At 53.4% G+C, this 17005-nt stretch overlaps 1 protein-coding gene across 3 annotated transcripts; it reads left to right on the forward strand.

Moving 5' to 3' along the window:
• Window positions 1–3636: 3636 nt before the first annotated feature.
• On the forward strand, window positions 3637–15271 carry MYBPH (myosin binding protein H). 3 transcript variants are annotated; one of them, XM_065854572.2, is made up of 11 exons: window positions 3637–4228; window positions 4422–4556; window positions 6475–6642; window positions 9145–9233; window positions 9793–9988; window positions 10329–10468; window positions 10622–10781; window positions 11599–11735; window positions 12166–12352; window positions 14175–14216; window positions 15009–15271. In XM_065854572.2, the coding sequence occupies exons 1-10, from the start codon at window positions 3841–3843 to the stop codon at window positions 14183–14185; spliced, it is 1611 nt and encodes a 536-aa protein (XP_065710644.1). In that variant the 5' UTR covers window positions 3637–3840; the 3' UTR covers window positions 14186–14216; window positions 15009–15271. The 3 variants fall into 3 exon arrangements, with proteins under 3 accessions (XP_065710644.1, XP_065710646.1, XP_065710643.1); XM_065854574.2 differs by having other exon boundaries at window positions 15012–15271; XM_065854571.2 differs by having other exon boundaries at window positions 15053–15271.
• The last annotated feature ends 1734 nt before the right edge of the window (window positions 15272–17005 follow it).

Consider the following 17005-nt stretch of genomic DNA (forward strand, 5'->3'; position numbering starts at 1 on the left):
GGGGTGGTCTTAATCTCCAAAAGCCTCCAGGATTTTCCCCAGCTGTCAGAGGCATTTTCTGTCTTCCTGCACCAACATATCAGCTGTTGGGATGGGGAAAGGTGTCGCCAAGGGTCTCTCCTGTCACACCTGACAGGTCTCTGATGCTGTGGTTTCCTAAACTGGGGAGTCTGGGTGAACGAGTAGACCTGATGCTTTTGGGTTTATTTATTTGCAATGGGACCCTGTCAATAAACCCAGTTGAATGATGACTGTGCAGTGTCTCTTGGGGGTTTTGAGTAACAGTGGCATGAGGAAGATCTGATCCTTTAAGGAAGAAATGATACTCGTTATTTAGACCTATATGTTACCTGGGAGATAGGGAAGGTAACATATCAATGGTGCAGCGGGCTGGAACTGTGGGTCAAAACCAATTTATAAAAAGTGCCTGCTTCCTGTAGAGAAGAGATCTCTTCTCACTGGAGAACAAAAAACCCCTGTATTTTGGCTAAAATCTGAAATATTTTTCAGGAGTTTCAGGCAAAAATGTATTTGATATTTAAATTATCACTAAAATGTTAATGTTCAACCCTCCCAGCTGCCTGCAGGAGCAGCCAGTGCAGCCCACTTGATGTTCTCTTAGTTTTCATGCCAAGGTGGAGGAATCGCACCTCTGGGCATTTTACTTTAGTTGCCAATACCAGACTCATTTTAGCTCTCTCACCCCGAGACTAAGGGGCTGAGACACCCTGTTCCCATCCTTGTAGGTGAAATGACTCCACGGGAACAGTTTCTCCCTCCCTGTTGTGCATCTGCAAGCAAAGCCTTTGTGGCAGGTAAATAACTTCCAGCTCCCGAGTCTGATCGTCGAGGGAAACCCTTTAACTTTGGACTTGGGCAACCTGCCACGATGCCTTTGTCATCTACACTGAGTGTAGTGTTTCCATGCTTGAGTTTGCTCAATGTGCCGTGGTCTTGTTGGCAATGTGTGAATAAATAGAATGCCAATATACTACAGTAACGTGGCCCAGATAAGTCTGGATGATAAACCATGTTGATTCACTTGCTCGTAACCTCTGAGTCATCCTGTGAGTCAGCAGAGAAAACAGCATCTAAACATCATCTAGAAGGTTGAAAAATTCAAGTTTTCTTCAAATCAAGAACTTGAAGTGAAATTATTGCATCAATGTTATTTTCCTTTCTTCTAGTTTTCAACCACGCTCACACAAATTGAAATAGGAGAGAAATCTGAGTGCTCATTTCCTTATGAACTAGAGTTTTTTATCGATCTTTTTTTTCCCCTGAGCTTTTAAAATTGCTTTTCTTGACCCATAATTAAAAAAAGCCTGCTTTTTGCAAATGATTTTGGTTTAGATTAGACTTCATGATCACTTTTATTAAAGACACGCAGGAAACTTCTGAGTAGCACTGATGGTTGTGGGAGCAGGACGGATGGATGGTCTCCTCCAGCCCTGTTTCATGGTGCTGGGGAGCAGGGCTGTTGTCCTTTGCCAGAGTAGCTACAGAAAATGTTCTAGTTCATGACCCACTTGGCAAATTTGAGCCACTCCAGGCTGGTCCAGGGATCAGGAGGGGCTGTCAGCACCCATCCATGGTCTTCAGGCAGCGAAAATGTCCAGGAGCCCAATATCACCTTCTCCTGCCCCAAGGAGGTCATTCCTCAGGCATCCCAAAGGTATTTTGGGAAAGGAGGAGCCTTCATTAGTTATATTCTCCTTCACTGGCGGAAGTAATTGAGGAACATCTGTGTTATCACATAGTTTTGGAGGAAACGTAGAATCATAGAATGGCTTGGGTTGGAAGGGACCTTCAAAATCATTTAGTCCCAATCCCCCTGCTATGAGCAGGGACACCTTCCACAAACATGCCCTCCTTGAGATACTGATACCACTTTTTGGTGTCCTGGGTCCATCCTGCTGCCAAACACTGTTGCTGAAATAACCAGGAGAGAGGAATCTCCCCTGCTGGAGCAGGAGGCTCGTGCTGCTGCCGGCCGGGATCAGAGCCCGTGGGGACCAGGTGTGCCCTTGACGTTATCCGATCCCCGACTGTTGTGCCGGGCTGGTGGTTGTGACGAGGTGTCTTCTCAGCTTACAGGAGGAGCAGGGCGAGCAGAAAGCACGGGGGTCTCCTTTGTGCTCTTTCTGGGGGTGGGCATTTGCACATCTTGCTGTCTGTTTTTGCAGAGCACCCAAGGGGACCTAGGGATGATGTGTCCATGCAACCATCAGTGCTCACCTGCTGCTGTCTTGCAGCCAGGAGCCCAGCTCAGCCTCTGGCCAAGATCAACACCTCCATGACAGCCTGATGGACCACAGAGCTGCCCTGGCCTCCTCTCACCATCTCCTCTTCCCACCATGGGTCCTCCTCCAGCTGGGATACATCCCTCAGAGCCTTAGGGTTCTTTTTGGGGATGTCATTATCCCTTTAAAGACCAGCCTGGCCAATGGGGTTTTGCTCTTCTCTCCCTCCCCTGACCACAGCTACCCCCACCTGGAAAACCACCCCCTTGTTAGCAAAGCTCAGATCATCTAGCGCTGTCAGAGTACGTACCTTCATGCTCTGGCTGTCTCAGAGATGCCTCTTGACCATGATGTCCATGTTTGGAGATGTTTCCTGAGGACCATGAAACCGTGAGCATTTGGACCAACAGCCAGGAGAGCTGCGCTTGCTTGGCCTCTCCACAGCAGCATCCCTGGAGGCAGGCAAGTAGCTGAGGAACAGGAGAAAATGCTCTGTCAACTTGAATTTGTAGAAGGCTGAGGAATAAGACCATAGGTTATGGAGACATTTTTAGCAGCATCTCATGCAGATCCTGGCAAGTGATGGAAGCAAAGACAGGGGGTGAGTGGTGTTATATCTTATAGGACTAATGGGGGTTTCTCGGTCAGTGGGGTCTCTGGGGTTTGAGGGCTAATAGAAGGTCTGATCACGAGTCCTGGGGTGACCAGACTCCATGGACAAGGTCCTGGTTGATGGGCAGGGCAGAGGCTGGAGGACATGGCGTAGGGCTGGCTGGTGATTAGTCTTCTCCAGGAACGTGGGTCAGGGGTGCGGGCAGATGGTTTGGCCCAGAGGATCCCGAGATCCTTCCAACCTCAACAATTGTGAGACTGAGGTTGAGGCTGGAGAGGGACATGGGGAAGCAGAGGGATCTGGGGTTACAGTGGGACCTATGGGAGGACATGGTGGAGAGCAGCTGGGTTAGGGGGGTCAATGCAGGATTAAGAGGGAGGATTGGGGTAGGGAGTTCTGTTGTCAAGCCACGGGCTGGGGGAAGGCATGGAGGGGTCCAGGGTAAATTGGGAGGCTGTGGGGGGGCTTGGAGGGGCAGTGTGGGGGCTGGAAAGTCCTTGGCTGGACAGGCTCTTGGTGCTGGGGACAGGAGCCATGTCCCCAAAGAAAGGTGACCTGGCCCTGGCCTGCCCAGTCCTGTGTGTGTGAGACCAGGGGGGTGGCGGGGTGACGGGGGGGCAGGACCATGTGCTGCTATCCCTGCTGAATGTGCAGGTCCCGGGTGGCTATTCCTGGCGGCCCCCGCCTGCGCAGGCAGATTGGTTTGCAGGGAGGTGACAAGTGCCAGCCGAAGCCTATAAAAATCTCTCAGCCCCTGTTCTGGCTCAGTGACCTGGTTCCCCCCTCCCAGCACAGCCATACCAGAGCAGAAACCGTCCGTGCAGTGGAGACGCCTGGTCCAGAGCAGGGATTCCAGTTTCAGAGTCAAGATCCCACATTTGGAGGAGAGACCCTTGGTCTGGAGCAGGGACCTCGATTCAGAGCGGAGATCCTGGAGCAGAGACCCCAAAACATCCCCTTTCACAGCCCCCAGACTTTGCAGCAATGACGGGCAAAACTGCATCTCCAGCGGCTCCAAAGAAAGCGGCAGCAGCTCCAAAGAAAGCGGCGGCAGCTCCAAAGAAAGAGTCGACGGCTGCTAAGAAAGAGACGGCACCAGCTCCAAAGGAAGAACCAGCACCAGCCCCAAAGGAAGAACCAGCACCAGCCCCAAAAGAAGAACCAGCATCAGCCCCAAAGGAAGAACCAACATCAGCCCCAGCTGCTGAAGAGCCCTCAGCCCCTGAACATCCCCCTGCCGCAGAGCAGTCCGCAGCCCCCGCAGGCGAATCTGCTCCTGTCCCCACCACAGAGGCAACTCCAGCCCCCCAAGAAGGTCCCCCAGCACCTCCAGCTGAAACCCCAGCCCCTGAACCTGAGAAACCAAAAGAAGGTGAGGAGGGGACCAGACACTGAAGTGGGAAGGGGAAACATGGGGATGCTGGGGTGAAGGGGTGGAGGGATGAAGTCATCAAGGGTATTTTTGGAGTGGGATTAGGAGGATGGGCGGGGGGTGAAGACCAGCACGGAGATTGGGTGGTTGTACTCGAGAACCTCGAGTCCTCAGCACTGCGGGTTTGTTACAGAGCCACCCAGCTCCCCCTTGTCCTTGGCTGTGGAAGAAGTGAGCCAAAACTCCGTTACGTTGACCTGGAAAGCCCCGGAGCAGACAGGACGGTCGGACCTGGATGGATACGTGGTGGAGATCTGCAAAGATGGAAGTAGGCTTGTATTTTCTTGCCTCCTAAGCACAGACAGCTTGGGTGTTTCTGCCAAGGTGTGGGATAGAGCTGGGCAGAACCCAGCAGCTCATTTCGCTGAGCACCGTTTCTTTTTTTTTTTGCCTAAAACACTTTATTTAAAATGGTATAATTTTTATTTCCATGGAGTAGAGAGGTTTCCCATTGGCTTCAGAGAGTAGTGATCCCTTTATTGGGGGTTTTATGTCATTGCCATGTCCAGCTAGAGGGTGGAGGAGAGACCAGTGTACCCACTGTGGATGGTCTCTGATGAACTCCAGCTCTGCTCAGACCTGGAGCTGGGATGGTCATGCAAGACCTCAGGAGGAAGAAAATGCAATTCTCCCACGTTTGCCCAAGAAGAAGTGGAGAAGGAATGGGATAAGGTGGGAGGATGAGGGAGGAAAGGAAGTGCAAGGGGGGCTGGCATGCATCAGCAGGAGACCCTGCCCCAGAGAGATGAGGCTCCAGATGCCTGGCCAGAGGATGGCTGTGGTGGATGGAGGTGGGCTGGTGGGTGGTAAAGATGATCTGTGGTTCTCTGGTTGCATTGCTGGTTGGTGGAATGGGGTAGGCGGATAAGACTGGTGTGTTGGGCACTGTATTGAAGGCCTGCTTGGCTTTGGGGTGAATGACCTGTGTGGCTGGGGGAATTGAATCACAGAATGGTTGGGGTTGGGACTGACCTCTGGAGATCATCTCTTCCAACTCACTTGCTAAAGCAGGTTCATCTGGGGATCTGCAAAGAGAGGCTGGGGCTGGTGGGCTTCATGAGGCTGGAGTGGTTTGGGAGACCAAGGTGCTCTGTGAGCGGTGGGGAACTTGATCTATGACACTTGGCTGATTAGCTTGTGGCAGACACACTCAACACATGCTTGGCAGTGAGAGGCTTTCAACATTGGGCTGGGGACTGGGGAGGGAACCACGGCTGGATGGGATGTGTGAGGAGGCCCTTGTATAGGGCAAGGAAAGATGCAGCCATTCCTGGAGGTCACAGCTTTGGGTGCTCTCCTAACTTGCTTTGGGCTTGGCTGAGTAACAGGAGAGCTCTAGTCATTCAGTCATAACCACACAGGCCCCATGACTGTTGCATTTGGGCTGGTGCAAGGCCCTGGGTTGGCTAAAATAAGGTGATATTTGAGTGAGGTTTGAGCAATGCCAGTGGTGAAGGGAAAGACGAGCTGTTGGGATTGGGCTGGTCTGATGGCACTGACAGGAAAACCTTCTTGCTTTCAAGGTGGACGTGGTGGCTTAGTCAACCTTGGCACATGTGGGTTGCTCTAGTTGCCCTCCAGGTACAGTCAGTCCTTTACTGCCTGGGGTGGTGTGTTTTGTAAATCGAGAAACCTCCTAAAAGGTTTGTTACATTGTGAGGCTGTTAGTTGGCTGATGTGGGAGAGCTTCGACATCTTGGCAGTGGGGTGAGCTTGAGATGTCTCCTCCAAGCAGGAGCAGCAGTTGGAGAGGTCTAGCTGGCTGGTGGTGGGTGGCGAGCAGACCTTGTCCAAAGTGGAGGATGCTCTGAGGGGCATGGTAAGCCCCAAGGAGCTATCCTGGAGCAGTAAGAGGAGCAGACTGGCTGGCAGGGTGGTCAAAAGATCTTAACTCCTTCCAGAAATGCACTTGGAAGGTCAGCAGGGACCATGTCTGCTGGCCTAATGCGTTTTCCTACTAGCAAATAGCCTCCTGCTCAACAGCTGAGCTTCTGCCAGCATTTCATACCCCACACTCCTGGGCAGAGTTGGGTGGCCAATTTCCCCTAGGAAATACCTTCTCCTGTCTCAAATCATTCATCCTTCACAAGGAAGTGGGTTTTTTGCCTCTGGGTGTCACCCCCTGTTTGGGGTGTGTGTCCATCCGTCTGTCACTCACCTGAAGTGCTCTGCTGGGTTCATCACAGGTACAGACTGGAAGACTGCGAACGAGGAGCCTTTTCTTTCCACCCGATACACGGTCCAGAACCTCAGCTCCGGTGACAAGATCCACATACGGGTCAAGGCCATCAGTGCCAGCGGGGCCAGCGTCCCAGCTGCTTTGGACCAGCCAGTTGTCATCAGAGAGATCCTCCGTGAGTACCGCTCCTGCCGTGTAATTCCCAGCTGCTTTGTCAGCAGCACAGAGAAATCACAGCCCATCCCTGAGCAGCCTCATTCCTCTCACACCTTATTCTCAGTAACTGTGTCCAGTTCCCTTGGGGTGGGTTGAAGCAGCTTCCTGACCTCCAGACACTGACCTTGTAGTTGCTGAGGCTTTGGGGGTGAAGGACGCAAAAAGCAGAGCCACATTTTCCCATTTCAGCACAAGAGCTCAGAAACGGGATCACTTTCAGCACATCTCTCCTTGGCCACGCTTACATCTCAATATCCCATCACATACACACCGGACAGCTTTGTTTATTTAGCTATGGAAAGCCAAGAACTGGTAGTCTGGAGCACAGGAACTTTAATCACGTTGAACTCGCTAATGAAGGCTCGCTCCCATGCTTGGCAAGACTCGCATTCCTCCTGGGGTGCTGCGAATGTGCTGAGGCTGATGTACGATTGCAAGGCTGGTTTTCATTTATCAAACAGCAAATATAGCATTATTTTCCCTTTACAAGGAATTATTAATGCACAAGTTTTCCTGTTACTCAAAGGCCATGCTGGATTCCTCAGCTGCTTAAGAATAGCAATAATAATATGAGTTATTCCAGGAACCATCAGCTTTTCATAAGAAAAGGCTTGGAGAACACTGTCAGCATTGGGAAAGGGTCCTGCAGGGTCTGTCCTCTCAGTTTGCTCAGAGAAGGTGGACGTGGTTTAGTGGTTGGTGTCTGCTGCCGTATTCACCTCCAGATCTCAAAGGGATCCCACCGTACCTTGTGGGACTGGGGAAACTGAGGCACGGGGGACTGGCAAGAGATGCCAAATGCACAGCTCATGTTTCCCACTTCCAGTCCCGTGCTGCACCCACCAGTCCAGCCCTCCCATCCCTGCTGCCTGAGCTCTGTCCCAGCCACCTGTACCCACTGAGAGGGGTAAAACCCAAAGAGCTGAAAGACCCACGTGTGACTTGTTCTTACCCCACGCTGACAGGGTTTTCTTCTTCTTTCTATAGCTTTTTGCTAACGGAAACTCTTCATCAGCAAATTGCACTTGCCTATTTTTGCATTTCATTTGGAATACAGCCCTGTGCGTACTGCCTGGCTTTGCTGAGGACCAAATGAGCTCTCAATGTCCCTCTGCCTCCCTGTGTCCACCCCGGTGGCACCGGTGGGTATCAGGTGGCGAGTCTGCTCCTCTCTGCCCCATCTGCTGCTTTCTGGTCTTCACATTTTGTTCGGGACCACGTTTTGTACCTCTCACCAGTTCATTTATAGCATCACAAGGGATTTTAAATAGCAGCCAGACAGACGGCAGAGAATTTAAAAACAGGTGGGACGAGTGGGTTTGAGAAGCGGAGAGAGACGAGGAGAAACCAGATGAAGTTTTGGTGTGGGTGTCGTGTTTTGCAGGGAGCTGAGGCAGGAAAAATGCCTTCCCACCCGTGGCAGCGTGTCCCCTCAGCCACCGGCTGAACAAGGCATGCGTGAGCCGGGGAAAACACCGATGAATTAACATTCCTCCACCAAGATCAGGTTTCTCTGTGCTGCTGAGACTGATGAGCCCAAGTGGCAGCATCGATGTGTGGATCCCCAGAGCAACAGCAGCACGAGTGGAGGAGAGACCATCTCAGCTGTTGGTGGGGCCATCTGGGACTGCTGGGCATCTCCCTGCCCTCCCCAGCCCAGCGCCGGCGTTTCACCCTCTCAGCTGTTTAACCATCGCTCAGTCCCAGTTTAATTCTGACTGTTCCCCCTCCCCAGAGCTAAGCTGCAGCACGTTTAATCCAGGCACAGACACGCAGCTCTTTTATGAGGGGCTCACGTAAACCCAATGCCTTGCCAGAAGGATCACCAAGTGGCACTGGGCCGGTAGGGTTACACGGCTGCTATTTTCACCTCGAGAAGGAGACACACACTCCATCAGCATTCTCCAGTGGGTTTTTTGCTTATCTTTGTTATGTTCCCTTGGGGACGTTAGCCTTCATTTTAAGCCCAGGGCTTTCACAGCTCTGCTGCGAGTAACCATGCACCGCCTTGGTCTCTTGATGGCCTTGGTGGAGGCCTGGTGAGCCTTGTCCTTGCTGGAAGTTGGGTTGTGTGCCTCTGGAAAGCCTGCTCTGAGCCGGGGGGGGAAATATTTCCTAACTGGGAGATGCTGTTCTCTGCCTCGCTACTGTGTGGGCTGTGCTGTGGCTCTTCTGGTTAAGCCCGTGTTGATCTCCATAGCCTGGCTCTAGCGAAGGGAGTGAATGGTCCATTGGGGTGCTGCCGCTGAGTTGGTGACCTGATACCTCAAGAACGGATATAATTCTGGGGTTCAGGCAATGGGTAGGGTGTCAAGGCTCCTGTCCAGGAGATGAGAAGGCAGAGGTGGCCATGTTTCTGGGTGGGTTTTCCTGATGACCATGCAGGGGAATGCACAGGGTGGGTCAACCAGTTGAGGGCTATGATTGCCTTGGCCCTATGGCATGACTTTCTGGTCCCCAGAGCTCCCGAAGATCCGCTTGCCCCGTCACCTGCGGCAGACTTATTTCAGGCATGTTGGGGATGCCGTGAACATGATGATTCCTTTCCAGGTAGGTGGGCGATTTGGGATTTAATCCCCCAGGCTTTCTCACTGCAGGGTAGCTTCTGCAGTGACTTTTCTAGCCACCATGATATGGTTGGGGCCAACCATGGGCTTACGTATCCTGGTCACCGTGTCTCATGGGTTAGGGGTGGGAGATGGGGTGGGAACCCCTTTCCCATTCCTCTCTAGCTCACCTTTTTGTCCTGCTATGTCTTTATTGATGATGTTGGTAATGGGACAACCTCAAACACAGTTGTCTCGGTGCCTGGGCAACAGGAGCACAGCTCTGCCTGCAGTGCCCTGGGCACGTAAAGCTGGGCTTGCTCTATGAGAACTTTGGGGGAACAGGATGTTCCAGCACCATCCCTGGAGCCTGATGACTTCCCATCAGTGGGGCTGGCAGGGTTGGGCTGTAGGTTTTTTCCCTGGGGACTGCTGGACGGGAGAGGCCACATCCAGGCCACTGTTGTCTGGACACAGTAGGGTGGCTTTGCCCACCCATCCTTCCCAGCAGGACCAGTTGGGACCCTGCGCTCCAGCAGCTCCCAACCTGCCTGTTGCTCCAGGGAAAGCCGCAGCCCGAGGTGATCTGGACCAAGGGTGGCCAGCCCCTGGACACCAACCGCATCAACATCCGCAACACAGACAAGGACACCATCTTCTACATCCGCCAGTCTCAGCGCAGCGACTCGGGCAAGTACGAGCTCACCGTGCGGATAAACGGAGCAGAGGACAAGGCCACCCTGGACATCCAAGTGATTGGTAAGGCTGGGGATGGGACCCTGCAGGGTCTCTCTGGGACTTGTTTCTACCTTTTAAATGGGGGAAGCTCTTTTTCTGGGTGGGATGGGACAGCGCCAGCAACAAGGCAAGGGACTTTTGTGTCCCTCTTCCAGTGGGATCTTCTCCAGGATCATGGAGGTGATATCCTCTGGTTGGGGATGCAGGGTTCCTGCCAGCCCATGCCCCATCGCAGCTTCTCATCCCAGATGTGCTGCAACAGGGTGAAAACAGATTAAAAATGAGGTGTAAAGGATGGTCAAGGTGCAGAATTTGGTGAGAGCAAATTAGGATGCCACCCTGTGTGGGTTTGTATTTACAGAGCCACCAGGCCCACCCCAGAACCTGAAGCTGGTGGACGTATGGGGCTTTAATGTGGCCCTGGAGTGGAGCCCCCCGGCAGACAATGGGAACTCTGACATCAAGGGCTACGTTGTGCAGAAGTCAGACAAGAAGAGTGGGGTGAGTTTGGGCACCCCCAGGACTCCTGCGCCCTGATGCTGGGGTGCCCTGACTGGGAGAGGGGCAGCTGCACACCCCTGTGACCCCACACCTTCCCCATCCTTTGGACAAGCTGCTTTTCCTCAACACTCTTGTTTCTTTTTTCCCTCCCAGCAATGGTTCACGGTGCTGGAGCACTGCACCCGCACCAGCTGCACCATCTCCGACCTCATCATTGGCAACACCTACTCCTTCCGAGTGTTCGCGGAAAACGGCTGTGGGCTGAGCGAAACAGCAGCCGTCGCCTCCGGGGTGGCCCACATCCAGAAGACAAGTAGGGATCAGCACCTGGCTTAGGGTTTGGGGGTGGTGATAGGCAAGAGGGGTCCTGTCTCCATTTGGGCTAGTGGGGCTTCCTCAGTGTCGCGGTGATGCTGCTGGGCTGGTCCTCAGGATGAGCCCTGCAGGGTGAGGCCATGTGTCCCCAAGGTGGAGGTGCAAAGGTCCTTTTCCCTCCTTCTACATCTCCTTTCTCCTTTGGGGAAAGCTTGTGCCATGGTCAGCTCTCTGGAAGGGATCAAAGGATGGACATGCCTGGGGTGAGATGGAAGCAGGGAGCCAGGAGGGGTGAGGAACAGCCCTGGTTTTGGCCCTGCAGCTCAGGACAAGCAGAGGAAAAGACCCCTGCTCCATCTCCAGGCCAAATCTCTAACCCAGCATCCCTCAGCCCCATCTATTCCCATCCTGCTCCCTGGTAGCACGCAGTGAGCTGGGGTCTCTGCCACCTGCAGACCTTACCTCCAGCTCCTATTTCTGTGCACTGGATTTTGGGGATGGACTAAGGAGATCCAGAGACGTACCTGGTCTGGATCTGACGTGCTGCACATATGGTGTTGGTTTGTGGTTTGTCATCTCCCCTGTCCCCCACAGGGACTGGGCACTAATGTGGCATCATTGAATGAGAAGGGATTTGTAGACAGGGCTGGTCTAAGCTGAAGACCAGGGTCTCAGGTCAGGCTAGGTGCTGTCTGGCTTATTTTGTGAGGGAGCAGAAGTATTTTGAGGTACCTTGGGCTGAGTTCCCAAAACCATATTCTGGTCAGCCCAGGAACCTGCATTCTGCCTCAACCTAGAATTCATTATTTTCTTAGAAACTACCTACCAGGCAGAGAAGGTCCCCCAAAGGGACATGATGGAGCCTCCAAAGTTCACCCAACCCCTGACAGACCGAACCACCACCCGTGGCTACAGCACACATCTCTTCTGCAGCGTCCGGGGCTTCCCCCAGGTCAGTGGTTCCTCCATGGACAGCATTGCCCGGGTGTGTGGGCAAACAGCAGTGGGGTTTCTGCAGGTGGTTGGAGGTGTTGGGAGACAGTTGGTCATGTTGGGTTAGGGTTGGATGAGTTGAGGTGGCTGCAGCTGTCCTCTGAGTCAAACCTGGGCAGATTTAGGGTGTTTCTGCAAGAAGATGGGAGAGTGGTCTGAACTGAAACCGTGTCCTCCTGCCTTCTGCACTGAGGGAGGAAGTCTGGGGAAGATTAGGGCTTAAAAACAGGAAATTTAGCTCTTCAAATTGCTTCTGACTGTGAATCTCACCAGGGCCAGCAGCTTCAGGCAGCGCCAAGGCAAAGGGAGATGGCTGCATGTTGGGGCCAGTTATATTTGTCATTTCTCTCCTGGCTTTAAACAAATAAGCAAATCCTGCTGCCTTCCAGCCCAAAATCATCTGGATGAAAAATCAGATGGAGATACGGGAAGACCCCAAATATATTGCGATGATTGACCAGGGTGTCTGCTCCCTGGAAATCCGCAAGCCCAGCCCTTTTGATGGGGGTGTCTACACCTGCAAAGCTGTGAACCCTTTGGGGGAAGCCTCAGTAGACTGCAAACTTGATGTGAAAGGTAAGATTGGCCGAGGAGATAGAGGAGAAGGTCTCCGTGCCTGCCTTTTCCTGCTCTCACTTTCACAGTGCTGGGGTTTGTCCCTGGTTTATGTTGATCCTGGTGATGGGGGAGCCTAAGGACACTGGACAGCCTTGTGAAGCTGGAGCTTTGGTCTTATTTGGTTTATGGTCTTAAAGGATCTTGAAATCTCCCTCTCTCAGTCTTGTCTAAAGAGTGGGGAGGAAACCAGGAAGTTCAGAGCCAAAGGGCCAGAGATGCTGGTGGAGGATGGGACAGTCGCTTGCTCCTCACTGTGTCCACCAGCACTTGTGTCCCGAGCCACTTGCCAGCCACGCGTTTGGGGACTGTGCCCAAACTCCTCCATTTGCACCTGGGTTGTTTTAATTTATGTTTCAGGATCCTGCCCAAACTTCCCAGCTCACATTTCCCTGCCTCAGCAGAGCACCCAACCCAACCCTGTATGGATGTGCCTCGCTTTGCTCCCCTTGCAGACGCCTCTGCTGTCTGCTGCAGACCCACCTCGGCGGGCTGGAGGGTGCGTGTCCACCCACACTCACCACAGAATCACAGAATCATTTTGGTTGGAAAAGACCCTCAAGATCATAAAGTCCAACCGTTAACCCAACCCATGTCGGTGAAACCTCATCTCTGTGTCTGTCCAACCCCTCCAGGGATGGTGACTCCAGCACTGCCCTGGGCAGCCTGTTCCAATGCCCCACAGCCCTTTGGGGAAGAAATTGTTCCCCACATCCAACCTCAACCTCCCCTGGTGCAACTTGAGGCCGTTTCCTCTGCTCCTGGCGCTTGTTCCTGGGGAGCAGAGCCCGACCCCCCTGGCTCCAAGCTCCTTTCAGGCAGTTCAGAGATCAGAAGGTCTCCCCTCAGCTCCTGTTCTCCAGCTGAACCCCCCAGCTCCCTCAGCCGCTCCCATCACACTTGTGCTCCAGCCCCTCACCAACTCCGTTCCCTTCTCTCAACTTGCTCCAGCACCTCAAGGCCTTTCTCTTCATGAGGGGCCCAAAACTGCCCCAGGATTCGAGGTTTGGGCTGTCCCAGGTGCCAGCACAGGTTCGGTCACTGCCCTGGCCCTGCTGGCCACACCAGTGCTGGTACCAGCCAGGATGCTGGTGGCCTCTTGACCACCTGGGCACACACTGGCTCATGTTCAGCCGCTGTCACCAACTCCCCCAGGTCCTCTTCTGCTGAGCAGCTTTCCATCTGCTCTTCCCTGAGCCTGTAGTGTGTGTCCTCATAAACGTGTCATCTTTATTATTTCTCCTCCCATGGCTTCCCAGCACACGTTTGCCCCGAGACACGCTCTGACCTACTTCCCATGCAGGCAGGGCTCTGATGCAGCAGGCACCTGGCACCCTGTGTCCTTCCTGAAGCCACAGGGCTGCTGGTGTTGCACTGGGTCAGTGCTCGACTCCTCAGCAGCTGCTGCAAGAGCTTCCAGCCGGCGCAGCGAGCGTTGACCCGGCTGGCCCTGGCCACGCTGCCCTGCAGGCAGGGCTGTCGGTGCAGCCATGCGGCAGCATGGCGAAGTCAGACACAGACTGAGTTTGTTGCTGTGCTGGGGACACAAAGCACCTGGGAGTCACCGTGGCTGGGATCTTAGGGACAGGCTGGCCAAGAACAGGCAGTGACTGTGGGGTGAATGATTGCCTAAGAGTGTGTGTGCACAGGGGTGGTGTGTGCAGGTGCATGTTGGTGTGTGCACATAAGTGGGTTGATTGTGCCCTGGCTTGTTTATTTTGGAAATCAAAAGGGAAGTGAGTTGAGATTTCAGGGGTTTTGTATCTCCTGTGCTCTCCTGCAGTGCCCAAGTGAGGACAGGTTGGAGGGCAAGATGAAGAGCAAGGTAGGTCTGGGTTGGGGCTGTGGGATGGAAGGAGGGTGGATCAGTTCTTCAGGGATGGAGTGGGTTGAGTTTGGTAACAGGCTTTTCAGCAGGGCCTATTGCGATAGGACAACGGGTGATGGTTTTCAAATAAAGGAGGGAGATTTAGGCTGGACATGAGGAAGAAATTGTTGACCCTGAGGGTGGTGAGAGCCTGGCCCAGGTTGGCCAGAGAGGTGGTGGATGAACCATCCCTGGAGACATCCCAGGCCAGGCTGGACGGGGCTCTGAGCAACCTGAGCTGGTGAAGATGTCCCTGCTCATGGCATGGGGGGCACTGGGGGAGCTGGGAAGGTTCCTCCAACCCAAACCATCCTGTGATTCTATGAGTGTCACTTTCTGATGGATCCCCAGCTCAGGGCTACCTCATCCCATGGCTGGAGGTACACTGGTGGGGTGGGATGCTGCAGAGCATGAGAAAATCCTGCCCCTTTGGGGGTGGAGGGCAGATTGTAAATATGGCCAGGAGGAAGATGGTGCAGCAGGGAGACGGCTGTGCCCGCAGACGAGTGGGCAGAACCTCAGTTTGCAGCCTGGGCTCAGAAACATGGGGCACCAAGTCGGCTGCGAATGGGTGCTGGGATTGGGGGCAGGTATAAAGGAGTATGAAAGGGGGTTGGGAGTTGAAAAGCAGGGGTAAAAGGTTGCATCTGAATTTTAAGGGACAGGAGAGGGTGGAAGACCTGGGCAGGGTTTGTCTTCCAGCATCTGGGCTGTGATTTCCCATCTCACCCCTGACCACTGGTCTCTCAGCAGTGGTTCCCTCGCAGGACTCAGATCTCGTTCCTTCGCTCCAGGTGGATGCTGCAGCTGCTGTTCAGTAGCGTGGCACGTGGTGATGCTTCTGGCCATGACCTCTGCTGCCTGCAGGCCTGCCCGCTCCCCTGTGGTACCCCTGGGGGCCTGCACCTCATCCCACCATGGCATGGTCCTCTCTGAATGTGTCCTTGGGTGTGACAAGAAAACAAGCTCATCTTTGATCCTCATAAAAAAACCCAAACCAACATAAAAACAAACACCACAGTGTTCTGCTTGTTGTAGAGTTGGCTTGGATGGGGGAGGTAGAGGGGAGAGAGCTGCTGGATGTGCTGTGGGTTTCTATAGCATCCCACAGAACCAGGGATGGGAGAGGTGGTTTTTGAGCTTGGAAAGAAAGCACCAGTTTTCTAAAACATATATGAAGATGATTAAACTAGAAGTGACCCAACAAGGAAGAGTAGGATGGGGAAAAGTTTCCTTCTGGCTGCGTGGGGAAATAGCAACATGAAAACTGTGGCATGCTGCTGCTTCTTCATCCAAGCACAATTTCTTTACCCACATCAGTGATACAGTGATCCAGCCACCAGTATCCCCTCCCCACAGCGTGAGATGGTGGGGGCAGCACATGGTGATGTGTTATCGGGAGGAGGAGGAATTGGCCCTGTTAACTGCTGATCACTCATGTGCAGAAAGATGACTTATTGCTTACAGCTCCGAGACAGCTCGGGTCAGATGCTGTTTATTAACAGAAAGCCCAGACAGATCCATCAAGTTGACTAAGGGTGCCGTTAAGCTGGGGTCAGCAGCACGGGTGCCCACTCCACCAGCACAACCTCCCTCCCAGATCCTGCTCCAAAAAAGGCCCTGGCACTGCAAATGGGGGTGCAAATCCAGTCTGAGTCCCTCCCACACTTGGTACTGCTGGAGAGCCAAACCAGGCAGCACCTACAGCTGAAATAGTTGAGGCTCCTCTGCAGCATCTCTCCTGCAGCCCCTCTGCTTTGTCCCCACCTGTCCCCGGTCACCCACTCTCCACGCACAAGCTGAAGTCCAGGGGAGGTGTTGCTGTTCCTCAGCACAGCACATCCACACCAGACACCATTTCCACCATCAGAGGGCATTGTCAGATTAATTTTTATCCCAGGTCAGGCTGGTTTATGGAGGTGGTTGGGGTTAGCGATGATGCCACCAGGGTGGAGGTTGAGAGCAGATCTTCCCCCAGCATGCTCACAGTTGGCCTTGGACACCGATGGAGATGCCCCGGTCCCCTTGATGTCCCTGGCATCTCATCTTGTGGCTTTGGGTGACAGGGGCTGTGTTAGCCATGGGATTGCTAACACAGGGGAAAAGCAGCATCTCCAGGACTCTCTCATGCTGCACACTGTGCCCTTTATATCCTCTTAATGCAGTCCTGCAGGGCAAAGAGTGTGTTTGTAACCCCACAGGGGACTCATGAGGGTAACAGCCTCCACTTTTAGTGAGCTCTCCCCGGGAAGGGTCCAGAGAGCACGGAGTGGAAAAATCCACCAAATGTTTTTTCTGAAAGCAATCACCCACATGCCTTTTAATTTATGAGCATCCCTGTCGTCAGGTTTCTGGGCACCTCAGCAAGGATCAGGCACAGGCGTCAGTTCCAGGAAAGCAGCCACTTGCAGAAATAAGACGCAAGTGGGAATCAGACTTGTGCTCGGTAAACACCAGTGCAATATGGGGCTGAGCTGTTGTGGTGCAAAGGGACCGCGGGCAGCGGGGTCCTGGCTGCGCTACCCTGGGGCTGCAGCATCTGCAGGCACTATTGATAAAGAATTTGGGAATCTTCACCTCGAGGAGTCTTGGAGGGTGTTCAGGGCCCTTCTATTGGGATTTGCTCCTGTCCTTGATATTGCTTTTCTGCTCTGCTCCTGTTGTACCTGCTGTGGTCTGAGCCAGGAGTCTGGATGTGATATATTGAGGACCTTGCAGAACGTGGAAGGCTGAACCCCTCACCTCCT

The sequence above is a fragment of the Patagioenas fasciata genome, chromosome 21 (genome assembly GCF_037038585.1).
Source record: "Patagioenas fasciata isolate bPatFas1 chromosome 21, bPatFas1.hap1, whole genome shotgun sequence".
Classification (NCBI taxonomy): domain Eukaryota; kingdom Metazoa; phylum Chordata; class Aves; order Columbiformes; family Columbidae; genus Patagioenas; species Patagioenas fasciata.